Here is a 21,340-nt window from a genome sequence, read left to right as displayed (position 1 = left end):
GACTCCACAATCAATATTATCCTTGGTGACAACTCGAACCAGCTCAGTTTGATAACTCATTCTGTTTTTTTGTGTTTATAATTACATGGAGCTTCTGTCAAAGCATGGCTGCATGGGGGTGAAAGCTTTCCCCACTTTTCCCAACATAAACAGTGCGCAGCAGATGTATCATCATATATATATATATGTATTGTTACTTTCAGAATCATTGCTAATTTAGATTGCAAGTATATATAGCAGAAACAAATTATTCCATTAATATGATACTTGTGCTGTCTAATAAGCATAAATTTTAGTCTAATCATATATCCATATACATGAGGTTAATCTGGAAATCCCAAAACAATAAGGTTTATTGAAAGTTGCTTTGAACAAATTCTTGATCTTACCAATATATATATATATATATATATATATAGAGAGAGAGAGAGAGAGAGAGAGAGAGAGAGAGAGAGAGAGAGATTAATTAAGGTGGCAATTGATGAAGAGGCTAATCAAGTAATACGCAAAGCCCAAGAAGCTTAAAATTGAAGAATCCCTATAAAAGATGACTAATCATGAGAGGGAAAAAAAAGAAAGGTACTTTAATGGTTAAAATCTATTGCAGATATTGGTATCTCTTGGCGCCCACTTTATTTTTATCTTTTTGTGACCTGTGAATTGATCGGCGGAAGGCTGTGATACCATACTTTGAAGCAAGCATCGGGATCAGTACCATTTGTTCTCTCTCTCTCTCTCTCTCTCTCTCTCTCTCTCTCTCCTGGAGAAGTCGATGGAATTGAATTCTTTTTATTTTTCTTAAGAGCTTTGGCGTATGTATGGAATGGTACTATCTCATCTCAAGTCATGGTTACTTATTTAAAAGAAGAAGCATGGAAGGAATACTTAAAAGGAAAGCATCTTAGCATCATTGTGCTGTTAAGAAAGTGAATGTATGACTTCCCAGCAATTATACAATCTTTGCTTTAATGGAATTATACTTCTTTTTCTTGTTTTGGCTAATCAATGCCAAGCTCTATTTTCGTCTTCTGCTTGACGTTTTCCAGCTTAGAAAGGCTCATTTCTTTCTGCAACTTTGAATCTTTTTTTCCACCCATTCATTCTCACATCACATATATATCAAACATAAAGCTTAAATTAATTAAGCTCTTAATCAAGTTTAAAGATCCAAGATTCAATTGGATTTATGGACCACCCAACCATTCGGCCCACCCAAATCTTTTGGATATCGGGCTAGCTGTGTCATTTGGGCTCATCTAGTATGCATAAAATAGAATGGAATGATCACAACTGGAATGTCCTTAATTATGTGATAAGATCACAAGGACCACTCATCATGTATATATTCCACAACATTTTCCCATCAAGATGCATGAAGATGAAGCTATATGGGCAGCCACTCGTGGCTCTGATGATTTGGGCAAAGTGTATACAAACTTTAATCTTTAGTAATAGCCACTGTTTTAGTCGATATAAAACGCATTACAACAAACGTATTTGACAAAAGTACACATTATTTTTTACGAAAACATGAGGTTGCAAAGTGAAATCTGGAATGGGAATTAAGAAAATAAAAAATGCAGTATAGAATGCTGAACAGCGATTGTGTACTCGATCATAATCAGATAGTTGAGCCCTTAAGCTTTTTCGCAATGCCCGCGAAGTACTTTCCCTGGTGGAAAGCTTGTTGTAGTTCTAGCTCAGAAGGCTGTCTTGTGCCATCCCCAGCATAAGTTCCTGCACCATAGGGGCTACCACCCTTGATCTGCTCCATCTCGAACATGCCAGCTCCAAATGAGTATCCAATAGGCACAAAGACCATTCCATGGTGAACAAGCTGAGTAATTGCTGTCAAGCTGCACAGTTTCAAGTACAACAAAAAACAGGACAAGGAAAATCACATTGCAAATCTTTTCAGTAAACTGCAACAGAGTAGGGAAAGAATGAGAAAAAAAAAAGAAGAAATCCGTCTCTTTCCTTCTCTTTTGTTATAGATGAAGACACCTACCAGAAAGCAAGACTTGTTACAGGAAACTTACGCAGTAGTCTCTTGTCCACCCCCTTGAGATCCAGTGCTGTAGAAAATTCCCGCAGGCTTGCCTGCAAGTGCTTGGGTTCTCCATAAACCTCCAGTTGAATCGAAAAATGCTTTAAATTGTGCAGCCATCATTCCAAATCTGGTAGGGAAACCGAAAAGTAACCCATCAGCCTCAGAGAGGTCATTGGGTGAAATTATAGGGACTTCACTCTTTGGTGGTGCACCCATCTTTCCAAGAACATCATCTTGCAGTGTTTCTGCTACCTGTCAAGGGGCCAAATACATTGAATCAGGCAGTCACTTTTTGTTTGTTTTTTTTTATCCGGAGAGAAAACGATGTCCCTTTTAAAGACAAAGTCCCAAATCACTATGAAGCTGAAGATCCCAGTAAAAGAATTCCTAGTATTAAGCCATTTTGATTACAAATTCAAGTCAGCTTAGCCTCAAAGCCACATGATAGCGACTCTGCACAAATATGTATTCTAGAAGCTTAGTTTCTAAACATAAAGGATCTTACTAGACATTTTGAAAGAACAAGTAAATTTGGAATTAACCACAATCAGTAATGTTAGCGTCACGGCTGTGTGCCAAAATCAGTAAGGGGCGTCCATGTTTATCAAAGGGGTAAAGGCGGCAAACAGTTTCCCGGGTTAACTTCACTATACTTTAAAACTGATATGACTTCATTGGAAAACTACATTTCAAAAGTCGTTTTCTGGCTAACAGATGCTTTCTGTAGCTTTGGTAATTTAGTGTGTCAATTCAATGAAATAAAATGAAAATATCATACCTGCCATAGTTTGGCTTCTACTCCTTCCACAGATGCAGCTCCTTTTAGTATCTCTTCAGCCAGCTTCTCAACATGTCCATACATAGAATAGTAACTGTAAAATGCATAGGAGGGCTCTCAAAAATTTACTCAAATATCTACTAGTATATAACATGTGAAAACCGTTATTTTATTGTAATAATCGCCTTGGAAACCCCCCCAAAAAAAAAACTTAATTTTGTGCCCGAATTTTTTTTATCACATTCTTTCAGTACATGATATATAATGGAAGGACAAAGAAAGCTCTGCTGTGAAATGGTTTACATTTTTGGGTAAAAATGCAATTTCTGTAGTACCACAACAGAAAATGTTTATCATTCAATTGGGCCTGATTCCAGGATATAGTGGTAACTGGACAATAAGTGCACAGTGGGGGATACACAACGACCAAAAGGAGACTTAGCCTTTAATTAACTTTCCATGACAACACATAACAGTGGTTTAAGTGCTGCACAAGAGTGTAAAATAGAAGAAATGGAGAACAGTTCAGAAGCAAATCTGCCCATTCATAAGCATACGTCTGATTATATTGGTAGGAACTAATGTGCATATAAATTTGGACAGAAAGAAGCAATCTCAACAATGATGCATTCTGGGACCACATAAAGCAGAAAAGCAGGCCTTGCACCTCTCTCTTGGTTATGATTTCAAAAGGTAGGTCAGGTATCACAATCACTTTCCAGTTGTTGCTGGTTAACAGCACAATGTCTCCTTCAACCTTAAGCCTTTCAATTACTAATCACTTCTTTTCAAGATATTGACGAAAAACACACGGTAACGTAAAGTTTAGACACTTGCATGCATCAATCATAAGAAAGACAGGCCTGTCTCCCCCTCTCCTCAACCCCACTCCAGGCCCCCAAAAACAAGATTAAAAAAACCTAAATTGGAAAATACCCAGAAGAATGCAAGCTAGACGCGCTTTAGGCTAATAACTGCAGCCTCACTTTTATTTGAGAGCAGATAAAAATTCAAGCTTTCAACCTTTATTTCTCCCCTAATCTCTATAGGGGATGATGAACTGAAAGCAATTGGTAGATAAGAAAACTGCAATACTTTCTACCCTAAACAGTACTGAAACTTAGCTAATGACATCTCAATCCCACAATACAACCAAAAAGAAAAGGACTTATATGAGAGATTAATGAAACAAATTAACACTTTCAAGTAAATTAACACTCAATAACTGGAACCTTGGCAGCCATTTACATCCAAAAGACAGAGCCTTTTAGAAGTAAAAGATCATTTACAGCTAAATGGTCCATTGATAGTTCTTCCCAATAACAAGTAAATACAAAATGCCCAGTGCAAATTTCCACACACCAACTCCAACAAAATGCCAATATTTTCAATTACTTCAGTCACAACAACTCATCCCATTGCCTCCCAAGAAGCAAACTGGATCAACCCAGAAATGATTTCACTTTTATTCATCAAAGATCATATCTTCACTTAAGCTAATGAAAGAAACAAAACCCAGAAAGCATACATGGAGAGGAACTAAAAACAAGGTCCACCCACAGAGAGAGAGAGAGAGAGAGAGAGAGAGAGAGAGAAGACTTACACAATGTAGACTTTGGTGGCCATTGATGGAAGAGTTTGAGTCTCTGTGTTTGTTGTGTATGCGCTTTGTGCTTTGTGCTTTGTGCTTTGTGCGTGTTGTGAGTGAATGAAGAGTTGACAGGGGTGCACCAAGAAGGGGACCCCTATTTATAAACGCAACATAAGCCTCAAGCTTTGTGTATTTTCTAAACACTTCCTTTGATTGAATTGATTAGGCTTTGTTAATTGGAGAGCTTATTCCATCATTAGTGGATTAGTGGATGGTGTTTCTTGACACGTAATATATACGGTATTTTTTATGTCATGGTTTACTATCCAAGATATATTTCCTTAGACATATAATTATTTTTCGATATTTTCTTTTCTTTTATTAGAGTATTTCATTACAAAATTTGATTTACTTTGTGTAAATATTTCAGCCGGCATTTATGTATTTTCAAAACTCTCTCAACATTGTGATAAACATGGATAATTATCACATTTTTGTAATTAATGTACAAACAAAATTAAGATGTCCTCAACCTCAAGTCATCTTTCTTATCTGGTAATTTGGTTAACGTTGGTGCTTATTTTGGTGAAAATTCGACCCCTATTTTTACTCACGAAATCCTGTAATTTTATAGTTTTCTTTATTAAAAATTTTGCTAGAAGATTATCAAAGGTTTTTTATTAAAAAAAAAGAAAAAGAAAAAGAAAAAGAAGTTGAGTTTGACCAGATGAAGCATCATAGCACAAAGCCATAGTCATGGGTGATGCATATGCTATGCATGTCACTATTGATCGCTGTGTGTGTGTATTGAATATAGATTTAAAGAAGAGAAGTGTGATGCATTTATTTATTATAATTTGCAGGAAAGGTCAGCATGCATCTCATGAGAGACATTTGACTTTGTAGATGCCAGTGCCACTAGTAGCAGAAGAAGAAACAATTAATACTTTGCAATGACAAGCCCAGAAGAAGAAACAATTTATGTATGACATGCTGCTGTGCTGTGTGTACTATTTTATACGATAAATGAATTGCTTATAAAGGTCAAGCCTCTGCCTGGAACTTGGACTTGGAGGGTTTTCTTTTCTAGTTTAAAAAAATGCTTGAAGCCTTCTTCCTTTGATTGAATTGATTAGTCTTCTTTGTAAATAAATGAAATGATTTTGGCATGAAAATGCAAGGAACAGAATGATGAGTCTTCGGCTTTGCTGTAAAACTTGCTCTCTCTATCTCTTTGGAGGAAACACCTGAAAAGGGCATCAATGGCTCTTGTCTTGAAGCGTGCTTTCTCTTCTTAATACCTAACAAGCAATCATCCGATTCCAGGGGCTGCCCTCCTTTCCTCCCTCATCAATGTCATCCAGTACAGTTTATTACGCATTTAGAATAACACTGCCATTATTATAATTTATAACCCACCAAAATTATAATCATACATACAAGTCAAGAGTAACTTACCCTTACGGTACCTAATATAATTGTCCAAGATATGCGCTAGCCAACAACCAAAGGAAGGAAGGAACCCCACACCAGACAGACATGAGTAGGAGAATTGAAAAATGGCATTTGCTACTCCACAAATGGCATGCTGGACCCTCACCCCCTCCTCCCATCATATTCATATATAATATGAGATACATGATCCATCCAAGAGAGACACAGAGAGAGAGAGAGAGAGAGAGAGAGGACAGAGGAGACCAAATGTCTCATCCCATCTTTTTCATTAATTACTCAATTCATTAAGAAAAACTCCATTGTACTGGAGAAGTGCCACCTGAATCTTCTACTCCATAATTATTATGGCTTTGGCTTTTTGTTGGTGTTTGTTTCTTCGTCCTTTTCCCTGTTCAGTGCTTGCTGGGGTGGTTCAGTGTTTTCACTATTCACAAGTCACAAGTCACAACCACACCATCTTTTTCTTTTTTTCTTTTTTTCTTTTTGGCGTTAGGCAGAAGTTAGCTACCTGCAATAATGCAATCATTCCTTTGGTTTGGTCAACCACCAACACTGCCCCCTTAAGTCAAATGGTTCATGTGTTTGTTTGAGAATTGGCATCAAAATAGAAGAAGAGGCAAACAAAGCAAGTGACCAAAAAAGTTTTGGGCTGAAAATTCATATCCAACAGAAGCTCAGAATGTGCTTCTAGGTATGTCGCCCAAAAGTCCAATGCAGGCCCGAGAGTTGTTTCATTTTCACTAAGTGCTGCTAGATCCAATGAATATATTCAGAAACATGTCCGCTAGACTTGTGCTCAAATCTCATATAAATGACATTTACTATAATAAGTAAAACTAAACTAAACAAGAACACAGCACGGCATGGCATTATGCGTAAATCTCCAACACAAACATACATTTCTTGTTAATTACATACTAAGCAAGCTCTGCATCATGTGTGTCGTGTTGTTGTTTCCAAAATTACAACCACTACACAAAGAGCAAGCTAGTTCTGCATATAACAATTAATTATATCCATCCATTACATACATTTATTATGAATGAATGAACGAAAGAGGCCGGCAGCGACTGCTCCACCAAAGACATATCTATCATTCATTATATGTTCAGCGGGCCCTGGACAAAAATATAAAACAAGGTCAACTTTGAGTAGTAGAGGCGGCTGTCCATGAAATTACAATTATTTAACAAGCTCCTATGCTCTGCTTCAAATGGAAGATGAAGAAACATTTATCCCTGAAAGAAAATAAATACAAGAATGAAACTTTAAATAACCTACCAGGCACCAACCGAACAGGGGCTGACCAAAGAGCCTTGTATTGTATCAGATAAAACCAACATCACTAGCAGAGTATTCGAATCTGAAGCAACCCCACAAATCAATACTTGATTGATCTCCTCATTCCGGAACAGAATTGGGGAAGAAGATTAAATAAAGTGCTGAAGACCGGATATAAAACCAATCAATTCCTCACTTTTCATTTAAGCATGCCTCAATCTGTGCTGAAGACCAGATATGCAAAAAGAGCCTCCATTATTGCATATGTTGGAAGTTTCCATGACATATTTCTTCCGAGGGAAAGATCATAAAATGCTGCACTCAATTCAAATATCGACGTTTAACTGGCTATCTATTCACATAAAAGATATGCAGCTGATTTCAGCACACAGCATATTAGATTAAAGCTCTAGCATGCTGAGTCACCAATCTTCAATATTGCAAGGCAATAGTATATAAGGACATTAGGTAAGCAAAAACATCCAAATCATTCAAAATTCATGGCAGCAAGTAGTCTGGGATGTTAATTCCTTGAGCAACCACTTCTCATTCAACGTCATAGCAGCAGCCATAAAAAATACACATGAGAGGCCATTACAGATAAGTTCATTGTTTGTGCCTTAAGAACCCAACAAGTCTGGCACAGTAACACTCACATGCTAAAGAAACTACAGTTACGTTAAATTAAAGGACCAAATACAAAATGTCTCACTAAAGATACCCTTGAATTCAGGAGAAAAAGCAGTGGATGGAATTCCTAAAATTCAGGAAGCTCTTACTCTTCACAATATACACCCCAAAATTTCTAAGTGAAATTTTCCCTTAGCATTTCAAACAGCCTCCCTATTACCATGAGTTAGGAAGACATATTATGGCTTAAGCCTACAGCAGGTCAATTTACATCATACCTCATATTTTTACAGGAACAAAGTTGAAAAGAAATAAGTATTACAAAGACACAATCCATTAATAGTTCTATTCCTTCAAAAACTGTTTTCACAAACGATGAAATTAGTGCCAGATTGTACAACATAAAATTATGTTCATATATCGAGAGTTAGCCTGTAGACCCTCAGCACATATTGCAATGTTAATCACATTGCATACTGACCATATCCATACAAGAAGTGAACAAAAATAACTAAGGAGAATCCAGTGAAACTCCTACAAATTTATTTGTCCAATATAAGAATCATGTGAGACGTGAAGCATTCAAGGACTCGTCTCTTAAGTTTTTTCATTTATGCATGCATAAGAAGCTAGGATTACGTCATGTATAAGTAATTACTCTCTAAACTGAAACTGTGTTTAAGTAATAAGCATCCTAAGAAATCCTGGCCATTTATGCTCTTCAGGAATAAAGGCATGAGAATCAGAAGGACCTCTAATTGGAAATGTGAAAGCATTCCTATGTACACACATGAAAAACATGAGAGTTCCTGATCACCACAACTACCGACAATATATCTACCCACGAAGGTTGCATGGGAAAACTTGTAAAGTACTTTCCTTTCGTAATACTTCCTAGATCTCATCATTTCTAAAAGAATGCCATTGACCAAACTTTCCTTACTTTCTACAATCTAATCATAAACCGTTTAGGAAAATCCAATAGTAGAGATTCATCATTCATATCCCATATGAACACTTTTCGTAACTGTTGATTTACTTGATTCACTTTTAACACTAGCGTTTACATATGTGAATCACTGCTGGATCCAGTCGTATGGGATAAGATTTCCTACTATAAATGGACTCTCGAGTTATAAGTTCTTACAACAAAAAACATATAAGTTCGTCAATCAAGGTATTCGAAAACTATGAGCTGGCATGGAAGTATCTAAGATAGTAGTACAGAGGATTCATTTATGTGAAACCAATAAAATTCTATAAGCTGAGGCAAATTACAATTCGGATACCCATTTTGAAACGGTCATAATACAAACTTCAACAACAGAAAGCTAGCTCATCTGTGTACCCTTATTTAGAATGTACAAGAAACAAAGAACCATATCCCAACAAAAATCTAAATCATTTTTTTTTTTGTACATTAACTATCCCAACAAAAGGAGAAACAATAAACCAAAAACCCAACTCACCTCCACTGATGACAACAATTCACCGCAAAATCGACCACTTCTCAGATTTCCACTGGCAATTCACCTCATGGAATGGTTACCACTAAGAACCTGAACCAAATTTGAAGCATTTTTTCTAATCCTTTCATTATCGTCTTCAACCAAACCCACACAAATAGCCAAAGCCCCTTCATTTCTAGCTTCCACACACATTGGTTCACTAAAAGAACAGAGTGAATTCAAAGTAAGGAGCGCATATTGAACCCCCCTAGAGCTCCCATTCTCCAAAACCCTCACTAATATCCCCACACACCCATTAAACCTCTCCATCTCTTCCCTACCTTCCCTGCACTTAGCCAATAGACCCAGAACTTCGACCGCCCGTTCCAGGCCCGATTCGGCAATTCGGATCAAAATCGACACCGCCCCACATTCCACGGCCCGGCGCCGATTATCCGGGAACAAACAGATGGTGTAAAGCGCCGTAGCCGCCTCTTTCTTCTCTCGACTTTTTCCGTCCCTAAGAAGCGAAACCAGCGCCCGAATTGCGTAAGGGTATGCCCCAATTGTGGCCTTATTGACCTCCACAACGGCTAAGCTCGTCAACATGGTTGCCGCCACGGCTCGGCTATTGGGGGACCCGCCTTGCAGCACCGTTACGATTCGAGCGATGGCTCCCTCGGCTACAAGACCCACTTTGTTATCGTCGTCCAAACTGACATTGAGCAGCAAAGTTAGGGCCTTTTCTTGGAGGCGCGGCTCGTCCGAGTCGACACACTTGAGGACGGCCGAGACGGCGCCTGACTCGGTGAGTTTGGCGCGAAAGGCGGAGTCGCGCTTGGAGAGGCGAGCGAGCTGGTCGAGCGAGTCGAGCTTGGACTCGAGGGTTGAAGCTCGGGAAGTGAGCGATGAGATTAGGGTTGGAGGTTGGGAGTGGCGTTGCTGTTGGTGGTGGTATTGGTGGTGGTGTTGATGATGGTGTTGTAATTTGGCAGGGGAGAGAAGGGTATAACTGGAAATCAGGCTGCGGAGGGCGTGGTTGGGGATGAGGGAAGGGTGGTCGGGAAGGGGCAATTTGGTAATAGGGCAGGTGCGGTGGCCGGCGTCAAGCCAGCGTTGGATGGAGGCCCGATCAAAGGTGTGACCCGAAGAGAGTATAACCGGGTCGGACATTATTTCGAGCGAAATCGGGCACTTGAAATCGTCCGGGAACTGAGTCGCCATTTCTGAACTCGCTCGCGTCACTCGTGAAAAATCAATGAGAAAGAAAAGGGTTTACGAGGTTTTCGGGTGCTACAGGTTGAGCGTGTTTTTGAGACTTCCAGACTTTGAGAGAGAGTAGAGAAGAGAGAGACAAACAGAGACTTTCACCACCAAATCCTAATTCTCTGAATTCTAAATACACACTTGCAGTCCAAAAAAAGAAAAAACAATTGTAATAAACTTTGTCAATTACCGTTATACCCTTCCAAAGCTTTTTGTCTCTTTTCTCCTTCGGCCAAGAATGAGTTTTCGCCTCATTGGCCAGCAAAAAATAAGGGTTTCAACTCTGACTTGTCGAAGATTCAAGTTAGCTGAGTTGGTCATGGTAGTGTGTTTGTTTCATTGTATTTAAGTTTGAGTCTCGTTCTCTATAAATTATATTAGTTATAGTGATTTAGACTATTGATTGTATATATGGCAATTGACACGATATTTTATGAGAAATGACTATAATACCCTAATAATATAAGTTATTCTCTTTTTTTCTTATTTGGAAATTTATGAAGAACATGAGCTGGTGTCGGTTGCTTACCAAAGAGTGTCGCATGCCTTCTTTTCAAATTTTCAAAGGGAGGAAAGTCATCATTCCCTCTCCGCTTTTTTTACTGAATGACCCGAAAAGGTCATGTCTTTAGCAGATGCCGCAGAGGGGTGATTTGGGAAAATCAGATTTCTGCTTCGTTTCTAACGGTTCTCTAGTTTTAGTCACCGTCACGGGAAACCTCTACAGTAACCCTGGTCCGGACGTATGGAATCAATCACCAACCTTTACTTTTAACGGAATGACTTAAATGCCCCTGTTAGAGTCAATCTTGCGGGCCAAAAAATATTGCCTACTTGGAAAACACGTGTTTCCTTTTGATTATGTCACGTGAGTGAACAGCCCTCACCGGTTTCACACCAGAAATAAAGACACAGAAGCACACAAATTAAGTTTGACTAATCCTCCAATTAAGTTTGACTTAGCCTCCAATAGATCAATTTGAGCAGGACGTGCTAAGCAATCATACCCATTTTATTTTGTTTAAAAATCTAGTATAAATAAATAAACCTCAAATTCCCCTCCATATAAACATAAGTATAAAAAAAATGTGAACACTAGTAAGTCTAAACGTAATTATTTAGTAATTTAATTAATAAATTGGTTATATCATCACAGTTGCCAGAAAAAAAAAGAAAAAGAAGAAGATATATTTCGAAGTTGAAAGAGACGTAATCTGTGCTTAATTATATGTTTTTTTTATTTTGTCATCAAGATGATCTTTGAGCTTTTTTTATAAGTTTTCCTTCCATATTCTAATGCAAGGTGTGCCTCGTACAAGTTATCTCACCGTTATTAAATCATCAATTGCTTAATTGCGACATTTAATTAGATTAGATTAGGGACGTCATGAGGAAAGTGACGGGCATGCATAATTAAATATTGTGCCTTGAAGATTAACCCAAACAAACTATGGATGATGCTGACTATACACGACACATAAGATAAAAGCCTAATTAAATTTCCATCCAAGGGTAACGACAAAAATCGGGCCATAATTATCAAAGCATTCATTCAAGAATCTGTTTATGTTCAAACCCAACTCTACTTCATTGAATTTTAATCAAGAGGGGGAAGAAATTTGAATGTTTTTTTTTTTTTTTTACTTCAATATTTGATTGATCAAGTAGAGAAAAACAAATCTCAACGTCCTTCCTTTTTTAATTTTATTTTTTTTGACTTTTTGGCTTTCATTTGTCAAAGTTTAAATTTATGGTATGAATAATACTAGTCTTACCGCATTTGTATATCACAATTTTATACTACATGATATGGCAATTGATGTGTATATACCACATCAGCTAATTAATGTGATTAACATATTTTTATTTTCTTTATTAAAATATACTTTATTGATTTAATTAATGTGGTATATAATATGGACATGTCACATTATACGAGATAAAAATATGATAAGTGTAGCATTACTCTTTATGGTATAACTCTCCATTAAGTAACCAAATTGGATAAAATAATTATGGTAGAAGTAGAATCATGCATGCACCGCCCTTTTGAATAATTTAGTTTGGTGGTGTGTAAAAAAAAAAGATTCCCCTCGTATAATAAAAGCTCTCATAGTCTCGAGAAATATTCTTTACTTTCGTTGCATTCTTTCGTTCTATTTATGTTCTTATGTCACTTATCAAAGAAGGAGAGAGATAGGAAGAATGAGACAATACAACATGAATATGGAAGTTTTTCTTTTAAGTCCCATTCAAACAAAAAAGAAAAGACAGAAGAAAAAAATCCATTATTTAAGAGCGTTATAGAACTTTGCCCAAAAAAAAAAAAAGCGTTATAGATATAGGAAAAAAAAAAAGAAGAAGTAAATCCTAACAAATAATATTATGCATAGCCCCAAAAGTTAAAAATAACATAATATAATCCCATTTAAAGTTTTTAATACAAAAAATGAAGAAGGTTATTGCAAAACAAAAAAAGATAAAGAGGATGAGAAATCCAAAGAAGAGGTGAAAGCGACATGCTGAACAAGTAGAAAGTGATGGCATGGATTATTTAGATAATCCAACATAGAAATTATGGGAGAAAGTGAGTGATGGATGGACCTTGAAAATTCTCAGCCTCTTGCTTTTGAAAAAAAGAGAAAAAGAGAAAGGGACGCCAACAACAGCAACTGACGTGATAAAAAATTAAGAGATAAAACGTGATCCATGAGTTAAATTACATTCAATCGTACTAATCAAAGCTTAATTACAATTACTAATTAATAAGCTTCAAGCTATCATTACTACTTGTACTAATTAGCTTATAACGTACAACATTTTGCAGCCTAGGCCCTTCATTAGCGAGCTTCTATTTCTGTACATGTTACATCATTTACAGAGTAAGCTCCTTCAGTGCTGGCTGATGGGTCTCCACTAGTATGATAACTTCTCTTAACCAAAAATCCAGGTTGCCTTGGTGAAGGAGCTGCTGCATTATTTCCCAGCAAGGACACAACCCCAGACATTGTCGGACGATTAGTCGCGTGCTCCTGCACGCACAAGAGCGCGATTTGAATGCATCTTACAACTTCATCGACAGGGTACGATTCGCCCAAAGTTGAGTCAATGATTTCCGAGGCTCTACCTTCTTTCCACAAGTCCCAGACCTGAGAGTACACAGCTTACAAATTAATCAAGTTTGGGGGCAATAAGTAGAGAGTAGTTAGGCTTGCAAATAGCTAGACTTGTATGCTTGCTTACATGTCCAACCAAATTTGAGTCCGGATTATCATGGTAGTAACCGGTATTCTTTCTGCCACTGACGATTTCTAGCAGTAAAACTCCGAAGCTATATACATCACTCTTTACCGAAAACAGTCCTTCCATTGCGTACTCCGGTGACATATAACCACTACAGCCAAAACGCAACATAATTTGTTATCAAATTTTGTACTCCTTCAGTTTGTGGCATTGCGACATAGGATTGACATTATAACAAATAGGGGTACTGGAAATTGGTAAGATATCTTTTATTGTGAAGGAAACTTACTATGTCCCAACCACACGATTTGTATTTGCTTCGATTTGTTCTGCTCCAAATATTCTAGCCATGCCAAAATCTGAAATCTTAGGATTCATAGCAGAATCCAGTAGAACATTGCTGGCCTTTAGATCTCTATGGATGATTCTTAATCTCGAATCCTGATGAAGGTATAAGATCCCTCTGGCAATCCCATAGATAATCTCAAGGCGTTTTGGCCAATCTAAAAATGCCCTTTTTGCTTCATCTAATAAAAAGTCGGAAATTAGACTACATTCATGCCTGATTCAAGTTTTAAAGAGGCAGTGAAAGATGTAATAGCGAAAAGAAGACGTACCAAAAATGAAAGAATCCAAACTACTGTTAGGTAAGTATTCATAGATTAGCATCTTCTCTTCATCTTGAACGCAGCAACCTAAAATCCTGACAAGGTTTCGGTGCTGGAGTTTTGCAATCAGCACAACTTCATTCTTAAACTCTTCAATTCCTTGGCCTGAATTCTTGGCTAGTCTTTTCACTGCTATTTCCTTCCCATTGTAAAGCACACCCTGATCACATCATAATCCAAATTTAACTCATTGTGCAGATGTCCTGTCCCTCATAATGCACTTGCATTGTACATTCAAAAAGAGTAAAATCGATGCATGCACATACATCATGTGAGGGAAAATCAAAAGACCTTATACACAGAGCCGAAACCGCCTTCTCCAAGCTTGTTATTGGAAGAGAAATTGTTTGTTGCTGCAGCTATGGTACGCAGTTCAAAGATTGGTAAGTCTGACTTTATTCTGCTTTCCCCAAGATCTGTTCTAGCAGGAGAATCTTCCAAGTAGGTTGATGCTGTGGCCAGACTGAACGAAAATTTATCTTGTCTTCGCTTACCTGCCATCAAGTACAGAAACAGATGATCTTAACACAGTTTGTGAAGCTCCAATCATTTCCAAAAATGAAAATAAAGACCCCAAGAATTTCAGACAATCTGAATGCAGTATGTTAAGTTGTTAACTAGTTACACAATGAGAAAGCTTTTAAATTATAGCTTTTTCTCATTAACAAACAATAATTAGAATTAGTGAAAGTAAATTAGTTTACCTTTTATCTTCCTCTTTGCCAGCCAAAACACAATGCAGAACAAGAGAAAGAACACTAGACCAGATGCTAGTGAAACTGCCAGCTTCCCCTTATGGCCAAGAGAACCATTTGACTTCATTGCATATTGTGCTGCAGAGATACGAAAGGACCAATGAGAGAAAATTGAAATTAAAATAAAACCCAATTAACTTAAGATTAGGAACTCAATTTTTGGTGTTTATGGAAAATCCCAAAAATTCTATAGAAATTTGGCATTAGTTTTTATTTTTATTTTTATTTTTACATAAGCGATATTGAAAGAGGGGGGATTCGAACTTAAAACTTTGAGTGCGAGAGTAATTACTCTTAACCACTTGAGTTACAAACTTATTGAGAAATTTGACACTTGTTTGTTGAACAGAGAAAGAAGATAAATTGATGAAGGAACCATACCTAAAACAGTTGCATTAACTCGAACATATAAATCTTGACCCACATTCGAATAAGTGCTCGTGTCCACCAAGTCCCCGTGCCATGTCACGCACCCGATCCCTCCCTTTCTTTCATCTGCATTTGAGTACGCCATGCAAGAACAATTCCTCAAGCACTCTGCTTCGCACGCTTCCAGACCCATACTCAAGTTCACACGTGCTGCCGACGAGTTAGGCGCCTTTACACGTGGCACCTTCACGAACCCTTCCCCGTTTCGACAAAGGGACGCTCCTTCTGTACTCACGCACCCACCCGACCCGTCTCGCAAATACCATTCGTGGAGCAGCTTGGGTTCGAAACCGGGTAGGCACGTGCACTCGAACTTTTCCGCATTGGACGGGTCACAATTGCTATTTGCACCACACTTCCCATATTCATCACACTGCTGTTCCGGGGCCGACCAAAACTTGACCCACTGGTGCACCTGCTTATGCCACGTGGATCGTTCAACGATTCCTAATTCATCAAGCACCATCCGCGAGAAAATTGATTCATCCGTGATAGTAAACACGACAGATAGCTCATCTTGATTGTTCACAAAAGTGACGTTGAATATGAAATTAATTGTCATTTTGGGCACACCGCTCCATCTCTCCCCGATCCATGCCCCGGCACGCCAACGCGGGGCTTGATCCTTGTATAAAAACAGCTGCGGAAACCCACTCGGGTCAATCCCATACGAACAGGTACCAGTTCCCGGGTCATCTTTGGACTTCCAGGATGTGAGAAACCGGTTCAGCTTGGACCGCCGGTCCAGCCCAAGTTTCATAAATGGGAGCAGTGTGTTAGAGGGATAATCAAAGCCTTGCCAGAGAGGAGTTTGGCTACCGTTTTCAAGCAAAACAAGGTTCCCTGTATCCAAGAGCTTGGCTGTGGAGTTGTTTGGTGAAGAGACTGTGACATTAGCGGACCAAAGAGGGCTGCTTTGGTTCTTCCAGTAGATGACAAGGCCGCCATGGCTGTTAATGGCTAGGAGGCCAGAGGTATCAGTGACAGGGTTGTCTCTGTTTGCAACCCAGACGATGGTTTGCTCTGGAACTTTGTTGTACCAAACTCCAACATAGCGTTTCTGAGAATTGCCGGGACTAAAGAACCCAAGTGCAAAGATTTTCTTGCTAGACACCAAAACGTCGCCGTCTCTGAGGGGTTGGTTTGGCGTAATGGTGTCAAGGGAAAAAATGCAAGAAGGGAGAAGAACAAGGAAGATGAGCAATATATGGGTGATCATAGTCCTACACCATTTTGTAAAGTCCATGGTTGGTTTTCTCAGTGATGATTTTGATTGCAATGGGAAATAAATATGAGATTTTTATTTTTATTTTTAATTTTTTTATTTAATAAAGCTGAAATTGATACGCTAGAGGTAGAGGGTAGCTGAGATTTTAAACACACAGAGGTCCACCTGGGAGTGGTTGTAAAAAGAGAGCATGACATAGACACTCAACCAGAATCTTAACTAGCTGTGTAGTTATTGGGTGGAGTTTTTCTTCCTTTGGCAACTTAGAAACGTGTTGCAAAATGTAAATTTGAAAGCTTTGTTAACAGAGAACGCGTGAATGCGATCTTCAGTAGCTGTGTAGTTATTGGGTTCTTATGTCCAAGTTTGTAGCTTATACAAAGGAAAATCTTGCTCACAGATTGCACTTGAGACTTTTCAAGTCTTTATGTTCAGCAATTTTCAATGGTCGAAAATATATCGTGAGACCAATAATTCTAACTTGCCCCACACGTCAACTGATAAAGAAAATTGAAAATTGTTGTTTTAAACAAACTTTTTTCTATATTTTCTTATTTTAAAAATATGATACTTTTGCAAGCTTAGGGAGTAGCATTTGCATCAACAAACCAATTTGGGTTGGCCCTTTCACACAGCAACAAATTAGATTATGTTGTAAATAATCTTTTGCAAGCTGCTGTAGGTAGCTTAACGGGTAACATTATTTTTAAATCCGGACAGTGCTCACCCCTGACATTTTGGATCCTAGGCCTTTACCGAGCTTCTACTTGTGTACATGTCACATAATTTATAGAATTGGCGCCTTCATTGCTGGTTGATGGGTCTACACTGTTATAACTTCTCTTTAATAAAAATGCAGGTTGTTTTGGTGAAGGTACTTCTGTGTCATTACCTAGCATGAAAACAACTGCTGACATGGTTGGCCGGTCAGTGGCATACTCTTGCACACACAAGAGGGCAATTTGAATGCATCTCACAACTTCATTCACATGGTTTGCTTGAGCCAGAGAAGAATCAACGATTTCCAAGACTTTACCTTCTCTCCACAAGTTCCAAACCTAAATAGGATATTACATAATCAAGTTAGTTAGCATGAACAAGTAAAGGATAAGCTACTGGAAAAATCATTGCTTTGCAAATAGGCTACAGTAAACTTACATGGCCAACCAAATTCGAGTCGGGATATTTCTCGTGGTAGTAACCAGAATTTTTTCTGCCAGTAATGATTTCTAGTTGTAAAACGCCAAAACTATATACATCAGACTTTACTGAGAACAGTCCTTCCATTGCATACTCTGGTGACATATAACCACTACAGTAACAGTAAAAACAAAAGTGATTATCAAGCTTAACGTACAGAGTTTGTAGTGCTTTCGGAGGAAACTTACTATGTTCCGACCACACGATTTGTACTCGCTTCATTTTGGTCTCTTCCAAATATTCTTGCCAAGCCAAAATCTGCAATTTTGGGGTTCATAGCAGAATCCAGCAAAATGTTGCTGGCCTTTAGGTCTCTATGGATGATCCTCAATCTTGAATCTTGATGAAGATATAAGACCCCTCTAGCAATCCCACAAATAATCTCAAATCTTCTTGTCCAATCTAAAAGTGCTTTGTTTGTCTCATCTGGGAAAAGTAAGAAAGTTAAGACTACATTCTTGCTTGCTCAGTTCTTTAAGTGACATTATAAAAGCATGAAGAATAATACTTACTAAAAATGAAAAAGTCCAAACTCTTGTTTGGCAAGTATTCATAGATTAGCATCTTCTCTTCATCTTGAATGCAGCAACCTAAGATCCTCACAAGGTTCCGGTGTTGGAGTTTTGCGATTAGTACAACTTCATTCTTAAACTCTTCAACTCCTTGACCAGAATGCTTCGATAGTCTTTTCACTGCTACTTCCTTTCCATTATAAAGCACACCCTGAAAGTACGTATATAATCTAAAAGGAGTAAAAAGTGATGCATATGCACATCAAAATTTGACTGATATTAGAAATAATCAACTATACGTACCTTATAGACTGAGCCAAAACCGCCTTTTCCAAGCTTGTTTTCGACGGAGAAATTGTTGGTGGCTGCTGTTATGGTTGGTAGATCAAAGAATGGTAAATCTGAGTTTATTCTACTTTCATCAATTTCATCAACATCTACAGAAGAGTCTTCCAAGTAGGCTGACCCTGTAGCAAGTCTAAGTGCAAACTTATGTTGTCTTTGTTTACCTGCCATTAAATACAGTCTTATAGCATAGCCTTTTCGCCATGAACAATGTGAGAACTCAGTAACAACTGAATCATTTTCATAAACTTATGTTTATGAGACAATAACAACTGAATCATTTTCATATCTTAATGGATAGAAGGGAAATCAGAGAATGGATGTTTACCTTTTTTCTTCCTCCTTACCGTGCAATACCAAAAGAAAACTACAAGGAGGAGCACTGGAGCCAGTAGTGAAATTGCTATCTTCCCCTTTTTGCTAAGAGAACTATTTGACTTCTTTGCATACTCACCTAAAACCAAATAAAATCCAATCAGCTTATGATTAGGCATCTAACAATTTTGGTCACTACGGAATTTTTAAAGTTATATGAGATGGATGCACTTGTTGAACTGAGTAGCCTGGCATGGGTGATCCTAAAGTAAAGAGTTTCTGCACATCATTTATCAAATAAAATATAATTTATAATATTTATTTCACGCGATTAGCTCTTGAATAACTATGATCATTAATCGCGTAAAAGGGTTCTAAAAAGTCAATCTTTAAGATGAACTAGTTATGCTACGGTCAATTGTTCACCATCCTAATAGTTTCGAGCATGATCTTAGGGGGACGGGGGATACTCTATCAAAGGTAAAGTTCCTTCTCCCGCTTGTGGTTGACAGGGTAAGGCTACGTAGTTAGACCGATGATTGAGCCTATACATGTAAAAAAACTCCCCTAAACCCTAAACCCTAATTCCTGACAACATAGTCCAATTTTTATACTTATTACTTATCCTTTATCAATAAAATACTCACCCTTCTCTTTAAAAAAAGGATAAAGAGGTACCTAAGGTAATTGCATCAACTCGTACATATAAATCTAGACCCAGATCCGAATAAGTCCTCGTGTCCATCAAATCTCCATGCCATGTCACGCACCCAATTCCACCCTTGGCCTTATTCTCACCGGTGTAAGCCATGCAAGAACAATCCCTTGAGCATTCTTTCTTGCACGCTTTGAAGCTCAAACTCATGTTCACACGCGCCGAGGACGAGTCTGGTATCTTCACACGTTCCACCTTCACGAACCCTTCCCTGTTCCCACACGTGGATGTTCCCCTTTTTCTGACGCACCCACCCGACCCATTGAAATACCTCCACTCATACTCCGACTTGATTTCAAACCCGGGCAGGCAGCCACACTGGAAGTCCTCAGAATGACTTGGGTCGCAATTACCATTTGGCCCACAGTTTCCGTAGTTTTTTTCACACTGCTCCCCAGCTTTATCAGACCAAATTGTGAGCCAGTGATTTTGTCGATCATTCCACAGCATGGATACCAAGATCCCTGATTCTAGTAGCGTTGTCCTTGACAACGAGTAGGTTGGATCATTGACGATGTTCATAATCGATGTCTCATCTGGATTGTTCTCGAAACTGGAATTGAAGATGCCCCGAAACGCGGGGTCGTAGTGGTAACCGCCCCATCTCTGCCCCAACCAAGATCCTTTCCGCCACAGCGGAGCTCCATCCTTGTAAACAATCAGCTGTGGCAAACTACTGGAGTCAATCCCGTATGTGTAGTTCCCAGTTCCCGGGTCGTCTGGGGACTTCCAAGACGTTAGGAACCGGTTTAACCCAGACCGCCGGTTCAGCCCAATTTTCATGGACGGAAGTATTGTGTTGGAGGGATAATCAAAGCCTTGCCACAGCACCCTTGGGCTAACACCATTGTCTTCCTCAAGCAAAACAAGATTTCCTGTATCCAAAAGCTTGGCTGTCAATGTCATGGAATTGTTCGGCGAAGAAGAGGCTGAAACATTAGCAGACCAACGAGGGGTATTTTGATCCTTCCCATCATAGATGACAAGGCCTCCATCTCGGTGTACAGCTACAAGTCCAATTCCAGAGGCATCATTAATATTATCAGTGACAGGAATTATGGGGTGGTCTCTGTTTGCAACCCAGACAATGGTTTGGTTTGGAATTTTGTAATACCAAACTCCAACATACCGGTTACGAGAATTGGGTGGGCTGAAAAACCCAAGTGCAAAGATTTTAGTGCTAGAGAGAAGAACATCGCCATCTCTCATGGGTTGGTTTGGCTTTATGGATCCAATGGTAATGGTAGTGGAAGGCGGGAGAATTACTACAAGGAAGATGAGCATTACTAGTATGGTATTCATGGAAAACCATCTAGTAGTATAGTTCATGGCTAACCGAAGAAACAGAGGGTTAGCTTTCCTTTCTCATTGGTTATTAACTCCTTTTTAATGGAAGAAACCAAGAGGAAAAAGGTTGGATTTGTTTTCAAC

General features: G+C 38.5%; 4 protein-coding genes across 5 annotated transcripts; all 4 read right to left on the bottom strand.

Moving 5' to 3' along the window:
* Positions 1-1,428: 1,428 nt before the first annotated feature.
* LOC110752896 (NAD(P)H dehydrogenase (quinone) FQR1) lies at positions 1,429-4,633 on the bottom strand. Its single transcript, XM_021953654.2, has 4 exons — positions 4,432-4,633; positions 2,829-2,922; positions 2,040-2,302; positions 1,429-1,856 (listed from the first exon to the last, which is right to left on the bottom strand). The coding sequence occupies exons 1-4, from the start codon at positions 4,452-4,454 to the stop codon at positions 1,622-1,624; spliced, it is 615 nt and encodes a 204-aa protein (XP_021809346.1). The 5' UTR covers positions 4,455-4,633; the 3' UTR covers positions 1,429-1,621.
* Positions 4,634-6,743: 2,110 nt separating this feature from the next.
* PUB8 (plant U-box 8) lies at positions 6,744-10,729 on the bottom strand. Of its 2 annotated transcripts, none has more exons than XM_088251792.1 (3): positions 9,255-10,729; positions 7,156-7,507; positions 6,744-6,992 (listed from the first exon to the last, which is right to left on the bottom strand). In XM_088251792.1, the coding sequence occupies exon 1, from the start codon at positions 10,455-10,457 to the stop codon at positions 9,315-9,317; it is 1,143 nt and encodes a 380-aa protein (XP_088107918.1). In that variant the 5' UTR covers positions 10,458-10,729; the 3' UTR covers positions 6,744-6,992; positions 7,156-7,507; positions 9,255-9,314. The 2 variants fall into 2 exon arrangements, with proteins under 2 accessions (XP_088107918.1, XP_021809340.1); XM_021953648.2 differs by having other exon boundaries at positions 7,156-7,470; positions 9,255-10,722.
* Positions 10,730-13,172: 2,443 nt separating this feature from the next.
* LOC110752890 (G-type lectin S-receptor-like serine/threonine-protein kinase At1g11410) lies at positions 13,173-16,911 on the bottom strand. Its single transcript, XM_088252708.1, has 7 exons — positions 15,547-16,911; positions 15,115-15,243; positions 14,702-14,904; positions 14,360-14,570; positions 14,032-14,269; positions 13,743-13,893; positions 13,173-13,648 (listed from the first exon to the last, which is right to left on the bottom strand). The coding sequence occupies exons 1-7, from the start codon at positions 16,838-16,840 to the stop codon at positions 13,340-13,342; spliced, it is 2,535 nt and encodes an 844-aa protein (XP_088108834.1). The 5' UTR covers positions 16,841-16,911; the 3' UTR covers positions 13,173-13,339.
* Positions 16,912-17,098: 187 nt separating this feature from the next.
* LOC110762153 (G-type lectin S-receptor-like serine/threonine-protein kinase At1g11410) lies at positions 17,099-21,243 on the bottom strand. Its single transcript, XM_088252705.1, has 7 exons — positions 19,873-21,243; positions 19,208-19,333; positions 18,838-19,043; positions 18,535-18,745; positions 18,211-18,448; positions 17,981-18,134; positions 17,099-17,880 (listed from the first exon to the last, which is right to left on the bottom strand). The coding sequence occupies exons 1-7, from the start codon at positions 21,236-21,238 to the stop codon at positions 17,575-17,577; spliced, it is 2,607 nt and encodes an 868-aa protein (XP_088108831.1). The 5' UTR covers positions 21,239-21,243; the 3' UTR covers positions 17,099-17,574.
* Between the last annotated feature and the right edge of the window lie 97 nt (positions 21,244-21,340).

The sequence above is a fragment of the Prunus avium genome, chromosome 4, assembly GCF_965620075.1.
Source record: "Prunus avium chromosome 4, drPruAviu1.hap1.1, whole genome shotgun sequence".
Classification (NCBI taxonomy): domain Eukaryota; kingdom Viridiplantae; phylum Streptophyta; class Magnoliopsida; order Rosales; family Rosaceae; genus Prunus; species Prunus avium.
Note: the sequence above shows the minus strand (reverse complement) of the source record. Positions and strands in the feature narration are given on the sequence as shown.